This window comes from Rhododendron vialii, chromosome 6a (assembly GCF_030253575.1).
Source record: "Rhododendron vialii isolate Sample 1 chromosome 6a, ASM3025357v1".
In the NCBI taxonomy this organism is placed as follows: Eukaryota; Viridiplantae; Streptophyta; class Magnoliopsida; order Ericales; family Ericaceae; genus Rhododendron; species Rhododendron vialii.
Genome location: NC_080562.1, coordinates 35,841,778 through 35,860,482, shown reverse-complemented (window position 1 = coordinate 35,860,482; position 18,705 = coordinate 35,841,778). Strand labels below are relative to the sequence as shown.

The 18,705-nt window shown below is 37.2% G+C and overlaps 2 protein-coding genes and 1 non-coding gene across 3 annotated transcripts; all 3 read right to left on the bottom strand.

Annotated features, from left to right (window-relative positions):
- Positions 1–453: 453 nt before the first annotated feature.
- LOC131330249 (pectinesterase inhibitor-like) lies at positions 454–1,234 on the bottom strand. The gene has a single exon (XM_058363758.1). The coding sequence runs from the start codon at positions 1,119–1,121 to the stop codon at positions 558–560; it is 564 nt and encodes a 187-aa protein (XP_058219741.1). The 5' UTR covers positions 1,122–1,234; the 3' UTR covers positions 454–557.
- Positions 1,235–3,008: 1,774 nt separating this feature from the next.
- On the bottom strand, positions 3,009–3,116 carry LOC131331642 (small nucleolar RNA snoR100). Its single transcript, XR_009201450.1, has one exon. It is a non-coding gene; the product is annotated as a small nucleolar RNA snoR100 (small nucleolar RNA).
- A 2,734-nt stretch (positions 3,117–5,850) lies between these two features.
- LOC131330248 (GDSL esterase/lipase At5g45960-like) lies at positions 5,851–8,181 on the bottom strand. Its single transcript, XM_058363757.1, has 5 exons — positions 7,772–8,181; positions 7,498–7,628; positions 6,986–7,222; positions 6,268–6,553; positions 5,851–6,192 (listed from the first exon to the last, which is right to left on the bottom strand). The coding sequence occupies exons 1-5, from the start codon at positions 8,034–8,036 to the stop codon at positions 5,999–6,001; spliced, it is 1,113 nt and encodes a 370-aa protein (XP_058219740.1). The 5' UTR covers positions 8,037–8,181; the 3' UTR covers positions 5,851–5,998.
- Positions 8,182–18,705: the final 10,524 nt, after the last annotated feature.

Below are 18,705 nucleotides of genomic sequence, written 5' to 3'. Positions count from 1 at the left end.
TTAAATTATATAATTAGAAATGGTATATTAACTTGTTTGAAGAATCAAAAGTCCTAGGAAATCATTGGAATCAAATAAAAAACACCCCTAGCAACCATTTCCATGCCCTAGCCTAGACCTCCAAATTTGTCTTTAACTTCCAAAATTCGTGGCCATGGGTTTTGATGAATCTTATATTCGGTCAACTGTGCCGCGATAAAAGATTGAACTGATTAGCTATGTTATGCATTGAAAAAGATATGATAGATAAACTGGATTATGAAAGCGTCATGACTTAAAACACGCACGAAGACTAGCGATTAGTGATACAAAATATATTTATGTTTCGAGAAGAACCTACCATTTCTTAATTTCTTCCTTTTTTTGGTGGTTGTAAATCTCTTGTAATACGTTTACCAACCAAAATAAAGTTGCAATGACGGGGAAGGAAACAAATGTGCACACAAAGTAGTAGACATTGAAAAATTAATTTTATAGCTCATCTTTTAGATCCTTTTATTCATTGCGCAGCCGCAAAGCGAGGGTCTACATGTAGAAAATGATGATTCAACTTACGTTTACACAAGAAAATCCAGTAAAATAATTCCAGCGATACGGGCAAGGTCTAGTGACTTATGAGCCAAATCATTGAGTTCTGCCGGTATGGTCAGCTCTGGTGATAACAGGAAAATAGTTTGACAACTCTGGATGTTCTTCTGTGCATTGTCAGCAGGAGTGAATGCAGATTTATAGTTGGGGGACAGTAAAACTTTCTTTGCCGTCTCGAGGTTGGAAATGACTGCATTGTAGTTTCCTACACATGTCTGAAATCGATCTTTGAGAGGGCTAGCCGGTGTGCTATTGACTAGAGAGCCAAGAGTATCGAGGGTCTGGTTAGCCGAGGCTTCAAGCGCGTCGATTGCAATCAGTACGAGGCCTTTAATGTCTGCGGTTGCCGAACGAGGATCGGCCTCGAAAATCTTTAGGCACAGATCGCGGTTGGCAGTTCGCAGGCAGATTTTTGAAACCAAATCACTTGGTTTTTTCACACTGGGGCTTTGAGAAGATGAGCCAGCGAGTAGAAGCACCACCAAAAGAGAAACCAACAAGGAAGAAGAGCTAGTACTGCAGGAAAGATCCATTAATGCTAAATACTCGATCCGTATTCAACTTGGAAATTATTTTCTGTCTCTCTTTCTCTGGAGATGGTGAATGTCCTCTTATATAGCTTTCAGAAGACAACTACAAAAGCAAGATATATACTGTGGTTACTTATCAAAAAAAGATATATACTGTGGAAAATGGATAGTCAAAGGATTTTGTTTTCATTTATTGCGTATTGCTAATATTGGTAATAAAATCTTAAGGATTTTGGTAAGAATTAAGTTACTCCACATAGGATTTTGTTTTTTTCATTTATTTCAATTGCTAATATTGGTAATAAAATCTTTAGGATTTTGGTAAGAATTAAGTTACTCCACATAGGATTTTGTTTTTTTTCATTTATTTCAATTGCTAATATTTGTAATAAAATCTTTAGGATTTTGGTAAGAATTAAGTTACTCCACATAGTACCTTTCAAACACTCCTCTCAAATGCACAATCTCATAACCTATTGCGGTTCAAACTGTTCATTTTGTAGGTCTGAAAGTAAAAATATTCATGCAAAAAGTTAGGTTACCCGGATATTTGTAGCAATCTAAAGATTTTACATTTGTATTACGATCAGGAAATGGACTTAAATAATTTGTCCTTTTCATCAATGATTTGAATCATGCATTTGCTGTTTCTTTTTCTATGAATATTGGGTGTTAAAAAATGATTATTAAAAATATAAGGACTAATTTGTTACTCCAAAATGCTTATGGCTGTGAAAACCCATTTTTAGTGATTTGAATCAGGCATTGATTGAAATCCGATTAACTTGTTAAATAATTATGAATAATATCAGATATTTGTAGCAATCTAAAGATTTTACATTTGTATTGTGCGAAATGGACTTTATAATTTGTACTATTCATCAACGATTTGAATCAAGAACTGAGTGAAATTCGATTAACTTGTTTGTTTTTTGCACAAATGCTTTACATGCATGTTAGGACCTGCAAAATAAACAACTTGGATCATCATACAACTCCACGCTATTAGATGTTGCGCTTGAGAGGAGTGAACTCAAGGCTCTTTTTTTTTGTGCAAAGGAACTCCCTTTTATGTAAGAATACTCAAAAGCGGGTTCTATTTTCTATTGTTGATAGGAATATTTTCCCAATAGAATTACCGATTTGTATAGTTGCAATTGGAAAAAATAATTAAGGGAAATGATGTATAATGTTAATTAGCTTTTACAGAGAGAAATGATAGGAATATTTTCCCAATAGAATTACCAATTTGCATAGTTGCATTTGGGAAAAAATAATTAAGGAAAATGATGGATAATGTTTATTAGCTTTTACAGAGAGATGTCAACACTGTAACATGTAATTTGTTGTTTCTTTTCCTACGTTTATTGGGTGTTAAATGATTATCATGACTAATTTGTTAAATGCTTGTGACGGATAGAAAGCATTTTATGGAAAGAAGATGCGATCAACGCTACAATGTCAAACGTGTATGTCTTGCTTCTTTTTATACGCTTGTTGGGTGTATTTTTTTTTTTTTTTTGTAAAGACGCTTATTTGGCGTCAAATAATCAGGACCGAATTTTTTACAATGATTATGATGGATAACAAGATTTTAAAGAAAAAAATATGTTAAAAACAATAAAGTGTATACATGCACGTGCTGTTTCTTTTTCTATGTGTATTGTGTGTTACTGTAAATGATTATGAATAATATCGGGACTAATTTGTAAAAATGTTATTTTTTTTGCAGTTTTGACCTCTCAACAACAACAACAACAACAGAACCTATGTAGTCTCTAATCGTTGGGGGTATGAGGGGGAGGATTGGAGACAGACCAAACCTTTGACAATATGCACAAAGTGGTTGCTCTCAAGATACTACTGAAACAGTGGCCCCCTATATATACCTGTTTTGTTGCAAAACCATGCCACCAAATCAAAGCCGAATGGCATCAGAGAGGACAGGTTTAGAGACCCAATTTAATTTATGTGCACATTACAATACTTTCTTCATTGATAGTTTTGACCTCTACATTTGAAAATAAATTCTCTCTCTCTCTCTCTCTCTCTCTCTCTCTCTCTCTCTCTCTCTTGTGAAAATGGTAGATACCGTGCATCCGTAGAAAACAATCTTTGTTTTATCAATCGATAGGATAGGATGGGGGTAAGGGTGTTGCAATTCGCAGCGATAAAACTTAAATCCAAGTATTTTACCTGGTAAGGGATCGCCACAGTCACTAGGCCAATCTGTTGGTCTATCTATACTATTTACGTCCCCGTACTATTCACATTTTCTTCCTAGCCATGTGAAATGTCCATTTTGCCCCTTAAAACTCAATTTGCCAACTGGTGACTCATCTTCCTCCCTTTGAGAAAAGCTACAAACAACCATGGTGCATTACACGCGCGTTAAGGGCTGGAAGTATTAACGTTAATGCTATTGGTACCGATAGCATATTTTTCCCTTTGGTTGCCCGTGGTGGGGGTTGCCCTAACCCGAGGATTTGTTGGGCTTACCTCGAGCCGACCCTTTCGATTGTAAGACTCAATATCTTCTTGTTATGCCAGGGGCATGGATTCACGCTAACAAACCAATATGTGTGCAAAACGTACATGTTGTGGTTACCACATGTTAGGTTTGCGAGCAGCTTGTGCCTTGAGGTCTATCGGTTCAATCCGTTCGATTTTTAGGCTCATTTATGATTTTTATCAAATGATTTAAAAAGTTTGGCTTGTTTTATAGGCTCGACTTGTTTAATGAGGCTTATTAACTAAATTAGTCAGGTTCGGCTAGTTTACAACGTTGAGTTTTGAACATGTTTAGTAAATTACTTGAGCTCAAACACTGTAAAACTTGGTTCGGCTCATTTGTGCCCGACTGAGTTTGACTCCTTGGTTCAATTTGGAGGCAGGGCGTCGGGGACTATGGCCTTTCCCAACCATTTCAATTTCAATTTAGGAGACTAAAAAAGAGCCTGGTTTGGGCTGCAGCAGCAGGTTTGGTGACTCGCTCTTTGACGTGGACGAGTCCATTATATCCGAGGTATGTTCCAAATCTTGTGAATTTTTTTTGTTTTTGTTTTTGTTTTGGTGTTGTTCAAATCTGGTGATTTAGCAATGGCAGATTTGCGTAAATTAGGGCACGATCCATGGGTGTATATGGTAGATAAGAACCCTAGTATGCGAATCACCATAAGCGGAGGTAGCCACAGTAGTACATTGTTAGAGGGGTGAAAGGGTGAGTTGGAGGTGTGATCTAGAGTGGTGGAGAGAGAAGCAAATGTATGAGAGAGAGAAAGTGGATTTACTGAAGATTCATATAGGAGGAAATATGTATGTAGATAAATAAGTGGCTAATTATTTTGGCGAGAGGGGTGATCAAGAAAATTGAAGGTGGTGGGGATAGGCTATTTGTTTCTAGAGAAGATGCTGAAGGGATTTTGAGGCGTGGGTGGGAAAGTTCAAGTTTCTCTGATGACAGTTTGAGTTTCCTGACCCTGAAAACAAAATGGGTTTTTGCAAAACCTAAGTATTAATTTACGAGTTCATTGTGTGCTTGTTAAAGTACGACTGGGATTGTTGGTGTTGGGTATTAAGGTGAGGCATTGTGCCAAATTCGTGATCAGAGCTTCAATGTCGTTGTCAAGAAGGATTTTTACTAATTCTAGATCCTATTGGATTATAGGCTCACACAATGGCTATGAAACCGGTGATTATATCCTTCTTGACAATGGGATGGGAGCTCGGATCACAAATTTAAGCATTTCTCAAAGATCAGAATATAATGCAAGTGCAAGAATATTTGTTTTTTGCATCTGATTTGATACGTGTTTTGTGATTTGTGAACAAATTTGGATTAATCTTATGGAATTTGTAGTTGGCCGGATTATGGGTCAACCCTTTATGCCAGACCATCAGGCCCAGTTCAACACAGACCCAATGGACCATACGACGAGAGCCCATAATGGACCATACTACCAGAGCCCATTGGCAACATCAGGCCCAATGAACCATACGACCAGAGCCCATTGGCAACCGGTTGGGTTGCTCAGCCCAGGACTTGACGGGTGGGCCGAGGTGTCGGGTTAGGTTGCGTGCACTGAACTCTCGCCCAATGGCTTTTACCAAAATCGAATATTTGGAGTATTAGGTGCTCCCCGAGAATTAGTTAGCAATGTCGTGGTTATTGAACTTGTATTGACTATTTCATTAGAATGACAAAAGAAAGCATGTGCAATGTCTGATTTGATTTGCTTAGCTATGAATTCGGAAGGGAACTTTTTCTGTGTGGTGTCTGAGATGAAGTTATGACCTGGGTTCATCCGAACATGGCGGTGGAACCCTTTCTAACTCTGGGCAATGATCCAACCTACATGATATAGCAGCTGATTCGTCCAATTACAATATTTTTTGTTAGAGAATTTAAGTTAGATGATACGAAGATAGCTCAACTTGTAGATGGAATTTGGGGCAGTTTTCAGGGTTCTGATTAGCCCCGAAGTCGGGTTCAGTATCAATCAGTGTGGGACTTTGGAGTCCATTGCCTGTTGTTGTGGCCACCTCACTTTTCCATATTACATGATTTGTATCTTATCTTGCTTTAACTGATTTCGGCTTTCCTCTTCTCGCTAAGCTTTCTCACCGCTGCTAATATGTTCTGATTCCGCAACTAGTGTTACGAGAACCTCTTGGAAAGAAAGAGCTCATACTCTATCATTGCTGTATCAAGAATCAAGACAAATCTAATGCATTTTCTTAACGCTTAATCAACCTGATATTTCATGATTTTCATACATGACATATTATATCATTCCACTGCTATTGCAGAATTGGAAATTATTAAAATTATCCATAGTACTTAACATTCTTAGCAGGTGCATTACAAGGATGATCAGAAGCTAGCTCCCAATGAGGTCATCAATGGCTGCAAGATTGCTTTTGAAAATGATTTCATTTGTCTTCTGCGTTGGGTGTGCTGCATCCCAGAATACGTACTTGTCGGCATCAGAACAAAGCGAAGTTGTACCATTGCATTGTGTGCCAATTTCAGAAACCCCAGTTCCACAGCAACCTTTGTTCACCTCGGTATAACCTGTAAAAACCATTTTAACAGATTTAATATCGGATTTCCACATTCCTTAAGAAATATCATGCCTTTTGTACTAACCGTAATCATCTGGGTTTTCTATAACATCCAGTAGGGGTTCTTCAAAGTCTATGTAAGTAATCTTTATTTCTGGGTGCTCGCTCTGCAGATCATCCAACTCTTCCTGGAGCATAGAGTTGAAGTCCGATGATATGACATTGACATAATCAAGACACTGGCGTTGGCTTCGAGTGACAACCTGTGTGTTTCTTGGAGTTGCAGGAAGCAGAGTGATACCAACAGGAATGCAACCCAAGGGTGGTAGACCATTTACTGCGATTTTTCGAGCCCCTTGGTCCAATAACCGCTGTAAGGTTTGAAAGAAAATTAGCATATATTTATTTCTGGGGACAAATAAATATGTATGCGATATAGCTTGAGATCCAAGCATTTGCTCAGACGCATATTGGTGACATTATGAGCTCTTGTAGAAGGGTAGGATATACAGTCCAGCTAGTTGGCACACATGGTTATTGTTAGTTTGGGTTGTCCTATCTTATGGTTTGCATATCTGGTATTATATTCACTGTTAGGGAACTTTTTAAAATTCTATTCAAAGTTTTTTAGGAGTACTTTTCTATTCGTCTTGATGAGAGGAATCAAACAAGTGAAAAAACATGGCTCAAGTTTGTAAAGTTAATAAGAGGCAAAGATAAGTTAAGAACGGCTTCTTCCATTTAAGAAAGATGTAACATAATCAGGCAGAGATGAGTGGTGTTTTTCTGTTGCGGATCCAAACCTGTAAAAATTGCCGAATAAAATACAGCAGGACCTGATCGTATTGCTGGGGAGTCCTTTTGTTTTCCTGATTTCTGCCGTCCTGGAAGTACGTGAAGGCGAAGTCATCGGACCCCGCGTTGACGTAAAATAATGCTTTCTCAATTTTTCTTTTGGCCTTTTCCGTGCCGATTGTTTTCGCGATTCTTTCTTTGTACTGTTTGAAGTTTTCCAACTGATCGATCAACTGGATGGCGTTCTGAAAATACAGAAAATTCTGCTCCAAATTAGATATCTGATCATAATTGTATACTGACGGTCTAACACGTAATTGTATTGTTTATCATCATCATTGTGCAATTTGTTCTTAAACCAAATTGCAATTGGCGGGCTGGTTACTTTCCATCCATAACCAATCCGCACAACCTCGAAACTAGGTCAGTTGGGTTATTTAACGGCTTCGAACCATGGATTAAGGGTTTGGGCGGGTGATAAATTCAAAACAAAAACCAATGAGTTGAGAGAGAGAGAGACGGTCTTGTTGGCCGTGTCGGGGTCGTATCCACTGGTGGCAGAGGCGAAACTGATGGCAGTGGGGGACTCTTTCAGATCAAGTAGTGGGTCCAAGTATGGCCGCGTGTATTTTCCCACACCCACATAGTACGCTGCACTTCCAAGACAGCACAACAAATTAGCACAACAAATAAACATCCCATTCTTTTTTAACGTAGTGAGTAGTATTTCCCAACAAAAAGAAATCTACTGATGCATTCATGAATAGAGAAAAAAACGCATTTCAAAAACCCACCAAGGAGGTCCGGGAACAGTAGGCCATTCGAAAACCTTCCCGTTGCGACTTTGCCTGGGAAGTCCCTCCCATAAGGAGGGAAATTACTCCTGAAAGGAGTGTCTATGAAATCGTTGTTGCCTGGATCGACGTACGAATCCCCGAAAGTGTAAAGGGACCGGAAGAGCGCCTTACTGGTTTGTAAAAATCGGGCTTCGGAACACTGATGAAAAGCAAGTAAACACAGGAGGACAAAGAGGAAGGATTGAAGAGAGAAAGAAGTCATGATTGGTTACTGTCAGATGGCCCCTTGTGATGGTTCTGCCTTGCGAAGTGGCCAATTTATAGGGAGGCGCATTCCTGTGTGGTGATCAACTGATCGATCATATGTGGGTATGACGTGCATTTAAGCTAGTAGTATCCTTGTGTACGTTTCTGTCCTCTGTTTATCACAGAGAACAAATTGGTGGTTGACACATTGTTGCATGTTACTACGTCAAGATTGAGAGGTTTGGTTGATGGATATGGATTCTGTGTTGACATTCGAGGTTCCACACACTTGGTTTACCATAATTAACAACTAAGCAATAGTATTCCCAGTATTGTATTAGTTGAGTGGTTGTTATGTACTTTCGAACTTTCCGTGTTTTTCTAATTAGGTGGAGTTTTACTAAGCTAAAAAGACTTTCTGAAAGTTGTCCTTATTTAATTTTTTTTTTTTTTTTGCATTCGTTAGTTTTTTTCAAACTATCGTGGATTATTGATTCGTCTCGACAAAAAAAATCGGAAAAGTAAATTTTACTTATTTGTTTATAAAAAAAATGTCTTCTATTCCTTGCCATCAGGACCACATGGCTGCTCGTGCAATTCACCAATTTATATTTCCATCATCTTCTCCCTCTCAGAAATAGCGAAATTATTCGGTGGTCTGGAATTAAGAATTTTAGAACCCTTCGAATTGAACGGCTTTTTGAAACTTATGCAATCGGTGATAGGCCCCAAATCGTTAGTTTTTACTTGGTTACGAATCTCCCACCGTCCCTTTTGTACTGGTTTGCGCTCGTATCGATTAGATAGTTCCAGTAATGTCTATATCACTAAACTGTGATTTTGATGGGCAATTTTTTTGAAAGTCAATCTTATTCTGATGATGAGGACTTGACACTAACAAATTTTAAAAAATTATATATATATATATACACACACACACAAATTATCAAGTGAGGGATCCCTCACTTTGTTAAAATGCGGGACTTTCATTTCCCGATCAATTTTTGAAAATCCGAACCGTTCAATGTGTGCAGAACGTGATTTTAAAGGTCCCCGCGAGAAATCAGAGAAAAAAAATGACCGGGAAGGGCTTCATCTGAGCAGTTTTTTTTGAACCGTTCAATGAAAACTGCTCGGATGAAGCCCTTCCCGGTCATTTTTTTTGCTGATTTCTCGCGGGAACCCTTAAAATCAAGTTCTGATCACTTTGAGCGGCTCGGATCATCGAAATTCAATCGGGAAGGGGAGTCCCGCATTTTAAAAAAATGCGGGATCCCTCACCGGATATATATATATATATAAAGACAAAAAAAAGAGTTAACTTCTTTATCCAAAACCACCCATTGGTGGATCACAAGATGACATCTAATGAAATTAATTATATATGATAAAATACCCAAGATCGATGCCCCTAGTTTGACGGACAAAACTAACATCGTCTGTGTTGGGGATCAATTAAACACAAATTCCGAACATCGGGGACTGAATGTATGCATGTATGCAATCGGCATATTAAGGACCAAAAAGACATTTGCTCAATTCGGTGGGACCAAAAAGGTAAATAAGTTTTTTTTTTTCCCACATAACAGATTTCGGAAAACATGATAATGATCTAAAATAGTTTTGAGGTTTGGAGACAACTGGGCCTTATTTTGTAAGCCCAGCCCACAGGTGGAACCCTTTCTTTCGACACAATATTTAGTGGGCCGAGGGTAGCCCATCAATCAAATGAATCGAAATTATATGGGAAAATGCCGGCCAATGACGTGTTTAGATAATTAATACACTCCACTCCAAGGACAAGCTAAGAACATTTGTTAATGCTGAAAATGTCCTTGGCGGGTATTAATTATCCAAACACGTCCTGGGCCGTTATTTTCCCAAATTATATTCAGAGAACGAATTTAATCTCCAACTGTTTACTTCTTGTTTTTTTTAGCCTCGGGCGCGACCGAAAAAGAATAAGTACACGCTGAAAAGGGCATAAGTTTTTATCTAGACACGGGTATCGTACGAAGAACGGAATACAAATTACATCGGCTACGTAAGGTTTATATCATCAATTATCGTAATACCCCTGTCTATGTTCTGGGCACTACCCTCGAGCCCTGCCGCGGGCTCAACCTCAAGCCCCCGCCATGGGCGCTCCCTCCTGAACTCCAAGAATGAGTCGAGATGCATTGAATCTACACTATTTGTAATAGATACTATAAACCTTGACCTTGCCGGTTGCAAGAAAATGAAGTGGACTTGGGACAAATTGATCGATCCTAATCCAAGTCTAACATGGCTATTACAAGGGTGAAAATGACTCTAGCATTAAAAGTTCTCCAAAATTTCTATATCTTTCTACGTTTTTGGAAAACAAGTTTGAGGGGGAAGAATTTAGAGACCCAAAATTACCAAAATCCAAAATCTAGACACAGGCGAATGCGCTGGCAGAGGTTGGACATAGGCCAGTTAAAGATATGGTAAAGTCATGAAGTAGGTACAAATAAAATCTCGAAGAAACAACTCCACCACAAGAGGGGGAAAACACTCGACAAAGTAATCATTCTAAATATGTGCAAAAAAACACACACAAAGAGTCTAGCTACCACATGCAAATAAAAATCATCACAATTGAATGGAAATATTCTCCCTTTAATTCCCAACCTTTCAGTTTTACCATATCACAAGGGATCTCTCAAAAATAGCGAAATTATTCGGTGGTCTGGAATTAAGAATTTTAGAACCTTCGAACTGAACGGCTTTTTGAAACTTATGCAATCGGCGATAGGTCCCAAATCGCTAGTTTTTACTTGGTTACGAATCGCCCACGGTCTCTTTTGTACCGGTATGCGCGCGTATCGATTAGGTAGTTCCACTAATGTCTATATCACTAAACCGTGATTTTGATGGGCAATTTTTTGAAAGTCAATCTTATTCTGATGACGAGGACTTGACACACACTACACGGTGCAATATGAAGATGTATGCAATGCATGTGAATTGGGCGGATTTAGAATATAATTTCACCAGATTTAGCAGCCCTAATAGAAAAATAATGAAATCTTTGCTCTTGTGCTACTTTTTATCTGCATAGAATGCGACAATTTTTCCTTACTTGGATAGTAGTTGAGGAGAAGATCTCGTAAGTTACATGGTTTTATTCCTAAGAAGCCTCACCAGTATCCAGGAGTCCTCCACGTATCGAATAATTGTGAGAGTAGCAGGGAAATTGATTGTCCTAGGAAATTTTCAATAAATTGTGTACATAGTACACAAATACTCATAAACACCTTTACATTATGTACATGCATCGCAGTAATGCTTATCGAAAAGCATTTTTAACTAAGTGAGTCGGAGATTTTGCTTTCTTATTATAAGAAATTTTGAGTTTTTATTGGATTATATATACGTAATTTCAAATTTCGGGAACTCATTCAAAATGTTCAATACCTGATTCAAAAGGGTTCCATTATTTTCTAGTAGGGTTGCTAAATCTGGTGAAATAAGCCTTACCCAGCTGCAATTTCATAAAGAAAGCTATGGGATTGGTAGAGCTAGCAAACCTTTAATAAGTTAATGATCGAGTTGATGAGCCATAGCTATCAGATTGATCGAAAGTCATATTATTTCCTAAATCTGCCAAATTCACATTTGTCTGGTCATCTAGTCTAGAGTCTAGACAATGAAGCAACAAATGGAGGTTTCCAGGCTATGGTTACATTTTAAAACAGAAATAAAGATAAGAGAATAATTGAAATTGTTATTTTCTCCATTCTTAGTATTTTTTTTCCGATACTCGTCCTTGTTATACATATTTTCCAGCTTCACCCAACGTAATTAGGTTTAAGCCATTTTATGATTATATTTAAGTCTATGACTAGACTCATTCACCTAACTTAATTACGTTTAAGCCATTTTATGATTCCCATTTAAAGCCAAACGAAAATATGCAACAGACCACCAAACAGATCACTAATGCAAATCCAGGGGAACCAAAGCAATTAATATTACCAAAATAAACTAAAGTTTAACTCCGATAATTGAGTAACAATATTACTTAAATAAGCTCTATAAAAAAAAGATTGATCAGAGTTCTATTTACAAGCTTAAACTCCATATGCTGCCAAATATAGGTGACTGGTTCTTGTATTGCTTATTTTAGTACCATTTACTATCTCCTCTTTTCCTCCGTTCATATCTAGGCCGTCCAAAACGAGTTTGGACGATTCAAATGGGCGCTGAGTATCGCCACGCGGTATCCAATTAACACCCAAAAATTTCCCGTGGTTGAGAGACATGGATTCTTTGCATTTCATACTCTGGACTTCAGGATGAAACATTTTGGTCGTGGGTTTCTTCCCGGCCCGGTCTCATCTGGATGTTACGAACCGTTGATCTTGTTCAGTTTCCCGAAAAGCTAAAACGGGTAAGAACTTTGGCTAATCACAAGATTGAAAGTTGTCTAACCGAACCACATTTTTTTTTGGAAAACTGGACGTTCAAAATATTTGTCCGTGTGTTATCTAAAACAAAAGTAGGGATCGATGTCTAATAAGTGGTATTAATTTGATCAACTTCTACGAGTTATTGCCGATAAAAATAAAAAAAATACACTTCTAGGAGTTATTTACTCGATATATCTTACATAGTCATAAACGATTCGAATCATCGTGAGATATTTGCCTACAGGTCTTTTATGGGCTGCACATTCTTGTAGACCCTTTACTACGCAAATTTGCACATTTTCTACATAAATGTAATGTAGGCCCGTTAGTGGAAAAGGGCACTGAATAATTTGTCTTTTGCATTGAATTGAAGACCAAAACTTTTGTGTTGGGCATAAGGGGAGAGGCATGGGCTGTAGCTTCAAAGAATCAAACTTCTGGTTTGTCTAGTGGGGAGGGAGGGAGAGAGAGAGAGAGAGACAAGAATGAAGTCAAAGCATTAAAGATTTGGTTGGTCCAACTGACACCTCCTCGTGCCATCTCGAAACGTGTGTTAGAGAGAGAGAGAGAGGAAAAGAGAGAAAAAGATGTGCATGGCTTGTCGAGTCAAAAGGGGAACTTTAGCTGCAGCAGAGTACGAGATGGGAATGCGAATTATTGGAAGAGAAATGCTAATAACAAAGAAAATTTATTCTGAAAGTACCCCGAAAATAGTAATTAATGGTTGAGAATCACTTTGATGATTATGTCACACATATCAAAGTGAATCTCAACTACTAGTTGGATCTTTTCGGAGTACTTTCGGGATAAATTTTCTTTGTCCCTAACATTTCTGGAATGCCCGAAGGGAGAGTGCGGTTTGTTGGATCGATTCTTGAACCTTGGGATACTCAAGCAAAAATGCTAGGGGTACATATGAAATATACATATTATGTACATATCAATTTTGTGAGACCCATCTCGGGTCCCATAAAGATGAATCAAACCATCTATTATTTTTTAAATATTTTTTTATGGAGCCCTGTAAAAAATCAGCACAATCCGATATCGGTAAGGATTTTTTCTTAATTTGTGGAGACGAAACTACTTAACTGCTTAGTTTCGCCCCTGCAAATTTAGAGAAAATCCTTACCGATATCGGGTTAAGCTGATTTTTTACAGGGCTCTATAAAAAAATGTTTTAAAAATAATGAGTGGTTTGGATCATCTTTGTGGGACCCGAATTGGTCCCCACAAAATCTATATGTACATTGTATGTGCATATTATATGTACCAATAGCAGCACTCTCAAGTACTCAAGCCTCAAGTTAGGCTCCGTTTCAGAAACCTTCTTAAAAAATAAATAGCTTATTTCACATTTTTAAATTTAAAAATAATGTAGATAAAAAATAATATTTCAATTTTTTTTGCATCGTATAAAAGATCTTATCGAAATCTTTTAAATAAAATCTATATTGTATATTTTTAGATTTCAATAAACCCATAATTTTTTAGCTTGAAATTGCATTCTTAAAAAATAAGGATTTTTTTTAGTTCCGGAATGGGGCCTGAGTCAGACCGCAAGAAAGTAGTACTACAAAAAAAATTTGTGAATCGTTTAGTTTTGGCTTTAATGACTTGTTTTTAATCAGATCGAAAAAAAAAATTAGTTGAGATGGATGTTAGCTGGTCCGAACACTTCTAATCGTCAAACTCAGGAAAAAAAAATTAAAAATACCGGAATCATGATTCCTAAAATCTCTACTAACCCAAGGTGTTCCCTTAATTCACTTGCATATTAATTAAATTTTAAAGAATTAATTGATCACTATTCAATAGCATAGGACTCCTTTAAAATTACGATGAAAATTCCAATGTTCTGACCACATAATAATAAGAAATTTTAAACCCGAAATTTCTTGAGAGTTAAATCTCTAATTCCAAGTCGCATACAATACATCTGCAGAATACATAGGAAAAACATTGTGCCAGTTGGGGTTATTTCTTCAGCCACGAATATTGGTTTTCCGAGTAATAAAGAATGGGAGATGGTCCATTGGAAAAGTCAATAATTGGATACCCCCAAGGTACCATGGGCAATGTATGTGATATTCTTCGCAAATAAAATTATCGTCATCACATAACATGCTCACGTCATTGTCCTCTAATTATCAAACAAAAGTGAATAGCAGTGTCCTGACCGCATGATCATGTAAATGGTTAGGAGTATTGCGTAAGCAACGTCACGAGGATACTCTGGAAATGCTAAATAATTACTGCTTGGAAGCTAATTACATTGTGGAACTCAAGAAGAATATGCTATTGCATTATGTTCTTTAACCATGTGGAATCAACCCCTAGAGAACTAGAGCCCTACGTACGTACCCCTTCTTTTTCCATTCTTATACTTTGTCCCACACTCCCATCTCATATCCAAATCGAAGCCAATGCCAAACCATATATCCTAGGCCAGGGGAAAAAAACCTATGAACCTGAAATTCATAGAGGAGGGTACTCAAGTTCACTTGTATCCACATCACTAAAATGGAAAAGGGCAAAATGCTATAGTCAAAAATTGAACGGCTATAGTCTTACAAGACAAAAACTGCCTGGCCATTAGTTACTCAAGTTCACTTGTATTCAAATCACTAAAATTTTGCGAGACTTTGTTACATACACTACAAACCAAGACCGTCTTCGGCACGTCATTAATGACTCGCTTAAATTTTAATTTGAGATTGATTCGACAGATAAATTAAGCAAATTCATATCTAATGTTTAAAATCTTTATTCGTTTTGAGTTTTGAGGGAGATTTTTTAAAATAATGAGTGGAGAAAGATAGATAGAGAAAATTTATTAGGAACTCTGCACAGGGGTTTTAAATACCCAAAACGAACAAGCCCATGTTGCCAAAAAAACTGGACTAAATTTGCTTCTGGACTCAGATCGACTTGTTTTTCTTACAAGTTTGTCAGCTTAATGGGCCTCAGTGCTTGTTTAATATTCCTATACAAATCCCGGGAAATCTTGTTTACCTTTTCCTAAACATTATTTTGCTAGCCCATACAAATCCCTGGAAATCTTGTTTACCTTTTCCTAAACATTATTTTGCTAGCCAATCACAATTAATTAGGCGTAACCCCTATTTCATAACCTCTCATCATTGCATAGTTAACTTGTTTAGTATTATCATTAGTTAACTTGTTGGTTCTTTAAGAAGAAGGCATCAAGATGAATGAGTGCATTTGCTTTATCCTTTCTCCTGAAATTAATTCAGATATAGTATTAATTTTTGAAATGGGTCTTACCAAGAAAACTTTCCAGTCAAAGAAAAGCACCATACAATGAGTTGAGGCTTGATCTCATTGGCCCTCTTGGGCAGGTGTGCATGTGTGTGTACCAATCCCACTTGCTGGTGATTCTGCAAAGAGGTCTGCAGAGACAAGAATTGAAAAGGATCTTCTGTCTTCAAATGTATATTTTGTTTCTTCCATTGAAATAGGGAATTGGTTTTCGCACATTATAAACACTGTATGCACTTCAAAAGTAGAGTGCGAAAATCAATTACTATTAATTAACGAAAAAAAGAGATACTATATGCGAGCGAAAAATGAAGAAAGTGATCGATAGCAACGCTTCATATTCTAAATCCCCGGCGTAAACCGATGCCATCCTTTTTTTTTTAAACAGTAAATTTTTTTATTATTAATCTTTGAAATTGTTTCAAAGAGTAAACCAACGCCATCTACCATATGATCTCATCAGATGTCAGGCACCCACTGACGCATACACGCGCGCTTATTATTTTGTATTTATGTATGTCTATATGTGTATGTATGTATGTATGCATATAAATTTTGACATATATAGTAGAAGATAAATATGACGGAAAAGAAGAATCAACTTGTCCTTGCATGTGTAGACAGCCCATGACAATTTTGAGAACAAAATTAGTCAGAAAAATCAGAGGTGGGAAACCCCATGATAGCTTTGGTTGGATTTTGGCCGGTGATTAATTTGATTAATTAGATGTCTTCTTGTAATCCACCAACATCATAATTAGACTAGTCTTATGATAACGAAGGAGCGAAGTCATGGCAAAAGATGGCAAGGACTCACTTTTCTTTTGGGTTAGTGGGGGATTAATTTTAGAAAAGTAGTAATAAATAAGTGCTTTTGTTTGGACAAACTTGGACCGCCCCTGAGCTAGATACATAGTCAAGGGCTGTCAATATATATCCATGTTAATTGAATTTTCAATTATATTGTTGGCCGGATGGGTTAGGTCTATGTATAAGGTTACTTCATCACTACTTTCAATACGATGGGCACGGTTGATCGTCAAATTATTTTTAAAAGAGATTGAATAAGATAAGATTAAGAATGAGAATAGAAGAGACAAGTAGGGCCCAAGAGATAATAATAGATTGGATTATATGAACATTAAAATTAGTCATATTGTATTTTGTTAGAGTGAGATAAATATGATTGAGAATGTTTTTTACCGTTGAATAATAGGGGAGATAATCCGAGATAGGAGGACTAAATAATAGTACCACCTATCTCCTTGGTATTAGTTAATGAAAAAATAATTTCACCTTGTCCAATTCAGTAGTTAATCAAGAACGTATGAAACACGGAACTAAAGAATTATGAAAAACATGTGGGCCTTGAATTCCCTCCAATCCTAATCCCACGTACCTTGATCAAGGAATGCACCAATTTATACAAAGCACAAGCAAGAAATGCACCAATTGATCAAGCACTTTGGATGCAAAGTAATAAATGAGCCAAACAGGCCACTAACGCCTAGCGGCCCTAGCTAGACAGACTAGTTGTATGCCTTGCATGGGAAAAGATGGACTCAAAAGTCCAACAGCATTGAAAATGGAAATGGCATTTATTAAAAAAGATGGAAAAAAAAAAAAAAACCAACAGGAAGGGAAGAATTAGCTAAAGAAAAATTCAACAACCTCATCTAACTTACATACTCAAATACACAATACACTTAAATGGATGTATGAGTTTCACATACGATACACGCAACACACTCACATGGGCATGTGAGATCTACACACATGCACAAACCGTGAGCCTCTCGTTTTGATGCTATTACTTGTTTTTGGTTTCCCTGTTCGATTAATTTAATATGGAATTTTTAGATGAAATGGGCTTTTGTGCATGTATCCAGATGAAATTCATTTGTACATATTTTTGGATTTACGTGAATGAAAATTACTCCTCGTACGAATGTTTGAGTGTAACAGTGGTTCGTGAATTTGGGTATGGTTGTAAACTTTGTTGCCATCGTACGTGAAGAATTGTAGATCATCCTTAATTTTCACTTTCCAACAGGCTTCGCTCATAGCTAGTATAGATAGAGTCTATAGATCAGTACAGACCCATAAAAGGTCCAGGTCAAAGCAAAGCATCATACTGCACGTGATATGATCACCCACACAATTACAAATGCGTTCACAGTGAAATTATTGCATGTCCTGGACATTACGTGACGGTGCTCCAAACTCTCTACATTTTGTGAGCTCCACGCACGGGACACTATCATTGAATAATTTTTCGTTCCCTATCCTCACAAGGTGGGGAGGGAAAGTTATTCAATGCTCTTAGAGCACCAACCTGTGGTATCTCAGGCTCCTTCTCCACCACACATTGTGGTGTGACCTAAGACAAGATATGCAAATTCCAGCACAATGTGTAGTGGAAAATGGGCCTGGGGCACTGAATAATTACTTGATGGGGATAATTATTCAATGCTCACAGAGCAAAGTAAGGTGATGTTCTAAGGGTCTCCTCTAGGACACATTTATGTGAGCATCACATACTTATTGGTGGAGCTCACAAAAATGGTGGGGAGGGTTTCTGAAGCACCACTTGAGGCACTTCAATAGAAAGTAAACAATTTTTCAAGGAGGTGTCAGTTAAATTAACGATTGTATAACCATACGCGCACTTAGACAAACACAATACGCATGTAGTACTCACTCATGTGGCCGCCCTACATATATTGAAAGTGTAGTGTTTGAGTCTAACATGACTGTAAGTATGTTTGGTTGTAGAATTTTTGCAATTTAATAATGATATATATATTTCATACAAAAAGTATAATTAATTGAAAATTTTAACTAATTTTTAGTTTGATTAGGATACAGACTAAAAATTTAGGTCGGAGGGAGTATATTTTTGTGAAGGAAGGTTGGACAAATACTGACTTTAATTTGAGTTCTTCATAAAATATGGATAGCTTCTCT